Source organism: Pyxicephalus adspersus, chromosome 1 (genome assembly GCF_032062135.1).
Source record: "Pyxicephalus adspersus chromosome 1, UCB_Pads_2.0, whole genome shotgun sequence".
Taxonomy (NCBI): Eukaryota; Metazoa; Chordata; class Amphibia; order Anura; family Pyxicephalidae; genus Pyxicephalus; species Pyxicephalus adspersus.
In genome coordinates this window covers 111,080,129-111,086,472 of record NC_092858.1, presented here as the reverse complement: position 1 = coordinate 111,086,472, position 6,344 = coordinate 111,080,129, and the positions used below count along the sequence as shown (strand labels likewise).

Genomic DNA, 6,344 nt, shown 5'->3' with positions numbered 1-6,344 from the left:
CCTATTCATAAAAAGTTTTCTGAAATTTGGTTTGTGAAAGAAGGGAGCAAAGATGTGAGTAGCCCCTTCACTTTGGCAAAACCAGACCCTAGCCTGCCCCTAAAGGTGACAAGGGCCATTGTTGAAAAGAAGGCATCATTTCCACAAGACTTCAGAGCACAGGTGACACAGGAATAACCAAAAACACAGAGGAACACTGGGAACTGGCTGGGAAACAACAGAATGGGCAAAAAAAGGGTTAACCCCAGTGCTGGACAGGGAAAGCACTGAATTAACCAACAGGTGCACAGGAATTGCCCAGCAGACCTAGGGGGCTCAGCACTAGTGGAGACATGTTGCACAAACACGGAGTGCCGTGTCTAAGCCATAGTGTTTTTCAATGCCCGTTTTGTAAAAATAATTTAATTTTTAATTTAAAAAAAATTTAAAATAACTCTTTGCACAATTCATTAAATCAACCAAATATATAATTAGTTAAGCTTTTAGGAAAAAGTACATTTTATTCAAAACCACTTAAACCTGCATCTAAATACAGACAAAAATGATACAAAAGTGGAAAGTTAAGCAGGAAGTTGCAGCCATGGTCCAATCTTTGGATGTCCAATCATGATCCTCAAATGTCCTTTATAACCTCTTCTAGCTCCTCCTTACAATACATATGAAACTTTTTCCCAGGCTCTATCGTTGCAAGCTGTTAGGAGGATGAAAAAGAAGTTTGTTAGTAGGAGGGGAAGAACAAGTAGATGGTGGATTGAGCAGCTGTTGTGAGCCTGATTGATGTCAAAAAGAATCTCAGCAACTGCAATGTCCCAAATATAGATACTTGTAACCAGAATAGCTCATTGGACACCACTTCACTTCAGCTGAACGAGAAAATACATTCTGTGCTTTTTTACTATGTGGCGGAATGCCAGTTTACTACCTGAACATAGCTGAACATCAAAAAAGACATTGCTTGGGCTGATTACAAGTTAAGAAGACCCAAAAAAAACCATACCTAATGCATTCACTGACCTAAGGACTAGGCAAGTGGCCATTGTTCAGCTTATAATGAAAAGAGTAGAGTTTATTAAACACTGTGCCAACCTAAGCAATAAAGTGCGCCCCCACCCCCACAGAAGGTAAAAATTTTTTGAAGAAACAAACAAAAATGCATACTGCACACTAACCATATAGAAAAGGAAAATGTTAAAATTTAATTTCACTCAAAACATACATTTTAGTAGATGATGGAGGGTAAAAACAATATTCACTTTCTAACTTCTGGCATGGACTGCTGCAGAGATATGGCAGTTGAAAAATCTTCTGCATTAGACAATTTTTTGGGTGTTTGCTGCTTTGATAAAGGGGGCATTAAGCCCCAAAACAGTGTTAGCCAGAAATCGAAGTAAAGGGGAATTTAATTAACCAATAATACTGACTGACTAATTTTTAAACAAATAATTACATTTTAGTGCGTGTAAGATAGTTTGACTTCCCCTCTGTGGTAAAGGTGCAAAAGGAAAAAAAAAAAAAAAACAGTTTGCAGAAGTGGACCAGTGTGTGTAGTATACAACATGAAAAAAAAGTTTTACTCATATTAACAAATTTTTACACCGCTACTTTTTTGGGTTATGCTATGGGTTACAAGGAATTTTCTCGTTTAAACAGTTTTTACACATAAGCCACTATATGAAATAAGCTAGGATACTTTACCTCAATGTTTGTGGCATTTAATTTTTCTTCCATCACCTGTTTTAGGATAGTCAGTGATGATTTAATGGCTTCTTTCAGGGTCATCGACTATAATTAAGAAAAAACAAATAGTAATAGACATACATATGAAAATTAATGAACTGCTGTCCCATTGATAGCATGTTTTATTCCACTTCCTGGCGAAGGCTCAAAAAACCTACAAGTCCCAGTTAGCTTCTTGAAAAGTTTTGCACTAAAGGTTGGGCCAATTGATTAAGCACCCTTCAGTAAAGTAAATGACACCTGTACTTTGATCCTCCACAAACATTTCATCGCTGCAAGTTGTGTATTTTTATAGACCTATCCCCATTTTCCATAGTATATTGCAATATACTATATCACCTTTCTACTGATGTCCCAGGGCACAACTCCTGCCACTTTGTTTTTATTTAACAGCCAGTATATCATCATAAAGTAAAGAAAGAAATGTAGCTTAGACCAGCGGTCGCCAACCTTTTCAGACTGGCAGACCACTAAATTTACCAGCTCCGGACCGCCTATCACCATCAAACAATTCGAGGTGTCTATTAAAATGATCCCTCATTGCAGACTCTGCTTCTATCATCCACCCTATATATGTCACTGACAAGACACAAGAACGTAGTGGCCTGCAACATATACACAATACGTGGAAAGAGCAAAAATACATCCCCTTCTAGACAGACAGGGTCTGTGCCATATAATTTTTTTAACAAGCATGATTAGATGGCAATGCTTCAATCCTACCTTATGATAAACCTCTTGTAGTGAGCTCTGAGCTCCTTCAGAAGCAGAGCCAATGGCTCGAGCATCACATTGAACAAAGGTTCCAGAAGGGTCCATGTGAAAACTGCAAAAAATCAAGAGTAGATACACTGAACTAGAATTACAGAAATCCCAATGTTACACATACTAAAAAGTATAAACATTGCATTTTAATTTTTTAAAGCACTTACAGCTGAGGCCCTTTCTCATCTGCGCCACCAAAAAGAAGAGCAACTCCAAATGGACGGCTCTAAATCAATAGGAGAAAATAGATCTTTAAATTCTTCCAAATGTCTTAAGACAACAGAGATAATAGTGACTCTAAACTTGGCACAAAACAGAATATGTAATCTGTTCTACAATACTTGCCATAGCTCCAGGGTCAGCATCCTCCTCTCCAAACTGTAGGGCTAGATTAGAGACTGCCTGTGTGACACTTTCCACAGTCATAGTTTCGTTATAGGTAAACCAATGATTCTGGAAGACAAATAGACAAGTACACAATTTGCCAGTGTGTTTAAAAAAAGTAATGTACAACTGTGAATCAACAAGAGGTGTTCCTTTACAAATATACATACCTGTGTTTCAACTCGAGCTTTATCAATTAAGGTCTTTGCATCTGCAATTAACCCACTCATAGCACAGCCTTTAGGAAACATTAAAAGTAAAATAAAAAAAGGTTAAAATTATATCACTGCCCATTGCTCATATGTGCTGTTATGGCCTTCTTAATTTGCTATTTGCTTTCTGTCATTTTAGCCATTCAGCCTCAGCTTCCTGTATGGGGTTTGCTAGGGTGGCCTGTATGAAAATGGTAATAGAGGTCCAAAAAGGGAGGTGAGAGCTATTTATTCAATTTTTGTCATCCTAACAGGTACATTTTTTTCTAATAAACAGTGACTCAGAAAAGGATCCTTGATCTAAAGAGGATATCTTGCTTACTATTGTAAATATTGTAAGTCATGTTTTGAAACACTAGATGAGCCTTCCTCAAATATTTATAAACATTGAGAAACCACTGAAATATCTTTTTTAGTCTTAGGTATATATATAATATACCTCACAGTAAATAATGTAATGGTTAGCTTCATACAGTGAAAGATCAGTGGGTTAGATGCCTCTAACAAATTATTAAAAAACCTTTGGGGTCAGTGATCATTTACCCCCAAGTCAGAAATTTCCGAAGTAACAACCCCTTAGAAACCTCTGAAAGAACCTTAGGGTTTCAAAGAACTGAGACTTATAATAGATTTTAGGTAAAGTGGTTGTCTACTAATCGTTCTTGCAATGCAATGCTTTCTTGCAGTAACTCCGAAAAAAAAAAATAAAAACTTATTTAATGCTGTTTAAATAATTGTTGCTGGCAAACAAACATATATGTTACCTATATGAGCATCTATCTCCACAATCTTCTCGATGCTGCTGGGCTCCATCAAAGGTGATGTGATCCGCTTCTCAACTGCAAGACATACTCCTTCTGAAGTCTGAATACCAATGGCAGTAGAGCCAAGCTGAATTAGAATTTAAAAAAAATAAAATTCAATAGTAATTAAATATAATATACATACACAAAATAAATATCCAAACACAGCACTTTTACCATAAATTGATGTTGGTCAGATTTCTATGAAATGCACCTAATTGTTGCATGTATAAAAGTGGTGCAAAATGTTTTCCACATATCCCTTTTCCCATTTATCAACTGGCCATGAATATGTACAGAATAAGTATTATTTAAAGGGAAACTACCCTGTCCTTTGCTTACTAAGATACCTCCCCTCATTTCTGCATTTTAACTTTGGTGTGCAGTCTTTCACTTATCTTTATGTGCAAATCATGAGCCTCAAAAGGGAAAAATGGTAAATTAGTATTACCCAGAATGGCAAAAAGTGTATATTATTTGAGTAACTATTGAAAATGCATTGATTTTTTTAGCTGGGTGGGAGGGAGCAGTAGTCGTCGTCAAAAAGTTGGCAGGGCAACACACAACAATGTTAGTGTTCCCAGTTGTTTGTTCCTTATTTATTCAGCAACTCTCATATTTTTGGCCACTTTCTACCACCCTACTTTATTCTAACACAGCAATGCCTGTCCCCTTAGTATGTACCATTTTTCCATCATCTTTCTATTATGCCCCAACTGTCCAATGCTGTTTTTAACAAGAGACAATTTCCTCGTGGCCCATATTTTGTAGAGAACGTTCCTATTCATATACCAGTAAAAAACTGTTTCTGCTCCTAAGTGCCTACAGGTAACACCTAGGCCCTGTGAGTGGTAACAGGAGGTAACTGAGAATTTTTTTTTTCAAGTTTCTTTTGCTTAAAAACATTTCAATATTGGTGACAAGCGGTTCCCATTAAAGTCTATAGAGATGGCTGGGGGTAGCAAGCTACCCTTGAACATCGCATGTAGGAACTGAAGAAAAAAAACTTACAGCAATGCTGCCACTTCCTACCGCCTGAGAAAGAGGACAAAAAGTTAATCCATTTATTTCAAAGTCAAACTGTTTTTTGAAATTAACCTGTTAATGGGAAAAAAAAACATTAAATAAACCTTAATTTTTGGTACATAAGGGTTCTCCTGTTACTTATTAGCACTGAAGCTCTGTGATCCCCTCGCAGCGCAATAATAGCTCTATGAAAAAGCAAGCTTATAGTGAAAGTCAGGAGCTTGTCCTTTTACTCCCAGAAGATGGGGAGTGGAAAAGTTACCAAGTATAAATCTTCTCTCCTGTTATCAGAGCTGGCAGGGTGCTTATATTTACTGAGCTCTTTTTACACACAATCTAAGAGGTTGTCTGGTGACATCTGAGCGGTTACAGAAAAGTGCCAGGTTGTGACTCCCCGCTAAAAGGGGCTAGGGAGAACACTGAGCTGTATAACATACAAAGCTTTTGTAAATATCACATTTTTACATGCAATATACAGTATTGTTCTTCAATCAAAATAATTGGCGAATCACCTAAAAAAAAACAAAAAAAAACATAAAACCTATTTAGAAGAGATTATATCAAAAAGTTGAAATACCAATATATAAATAAGCAGTGATAAAGTGTGACAAGAAATCAAGAAATACATTTTATCTACTAAAAGAAGCTTTTTACTTTTATTTGCAAAAGAGTTTCACTTTTAGTTCTGGAAAAAGCAAAGCTAAGAAATAGAGCCTTATATTAATTATTACCTTTATTGCTTCTATGGCATATTCTACTTGAAAGAGTCTGCCTTCTGGAGAGAATGTATTAACCCCCCTAAGGCAAAGAAAAGTATAAATCAGCAACAGTGATGCAACACAAAACAGTAGAAGGGTCCTAATACAACCATTGACATTAACGCTGCAGAAAAACTAAGCGGAGTATACAGCCAATTGGCAAACAGGAAACAACTGAATTATTGCACTGTACTCCAATTAATTTTGATTTATAGATAAAATGACTGAACTCTGTAGTAAGATATGACGTGTTTTACTCGCTTGCCACATTCCTAATGCCGCAGCCAAGTCCAGTCTTTCTTAACAGCAGACTCTATTTGTATGTACCAAAATAACATGAACCTGTAATCTTTAATAGACCCAGTATGGTGGACAGTTACTTCGCATTCAGCTTATGACACGACGTCTTTAAACAACCCGATTTTATCTCACCTGTCATACTCGGAGCGTGTAAGAAACATCCCGCTACAGCACACTCAACCTACTACAGAATGCACGTCTGCTAAGTCACCAGGCCTAGTTCTTCCGGCACCAATAATGTATGTAAGGCGGATGTGATGTCAGAAAGGAGAGGGGACGAGATAGAGTTTCGCCGGAAACAGTGTGTTGCAGAGAAATTAGTGTGTGGTCTATAGTGACTTTATCGTTTCAAGATTAAT

The 6,344-nt window shown here is 36.9% G+C and overlaps 1 protein-coding gene across 2 annotated transcripts; it reads right to left on the bottom strand.

The window, feature by feature from the left end:
- Positions 1 to 474: 474 nt before the first annotated feature.
- On the bottom strand, positions 475 to 6,264 carry PSMA5 (proteasome 20S subunit alpha 5). 2 transcript variants are annotated; one of them, XM_072423731.1, is made up of 10 exons: positions 6,118 to 6,264; positions 5,659 to 5,725; positions 4,913 to 4,936; positions 3,863 to 3,989; positions 3,057 to 3,124; positions 2,848 to 2,955; positions 2,670 to 2,728; positions 2,461 to 2,563; positions 1,696 to 1,782; positions 475 to 691 (listed from the first exon to the last, which is right to left on the bottom strand). In XM_072423731.1, the coding sequence occupies exons 1-10, from the start codon at positions 6,144 to 6,146 to the stop codon at positions 614 to 616; spliced, it is 750 nt and encodes a 249-aa protein (XP_072279832.1). In that variant the 5' UTR covers positions 6,147 to 6,264; the 3' UTR covers positions 475 to 613. The 2 variants fall into 2 exon arrangements, with proteins under 2 accessions (XP_072279832.1, XP_072279833.1); XM_072423732.1 differs by lacking the exon at positions 4,913 to 4,936 and having other exon boundaries at positions 6,118 to 6,262.
- Positions 6,265 to 6,344: the final 80 nt, after the last annotated feature.

Coding starts and splice junctions, on each gene's coding strand:
- PSMA5 (XM_072423731.1), bottom strand. CDS start 6,146: ATGTTTCTTACACGCTCCGAGTATGACAG. Junction 4,937..5,658: donor ATGCCATAGAAGCAATAAAG/GTAATAATTAAT, acceptor CCTCTTTCTCAG/GCGGTAGGAAGTGGCAGCAT. Junction 1,783..2,460: donor TACAAGAGGTTTATCATAAG/GTAGGATTGAAG, acceptor TCTTAATTATAG/TCGATGACCCTGAAAGAAGC.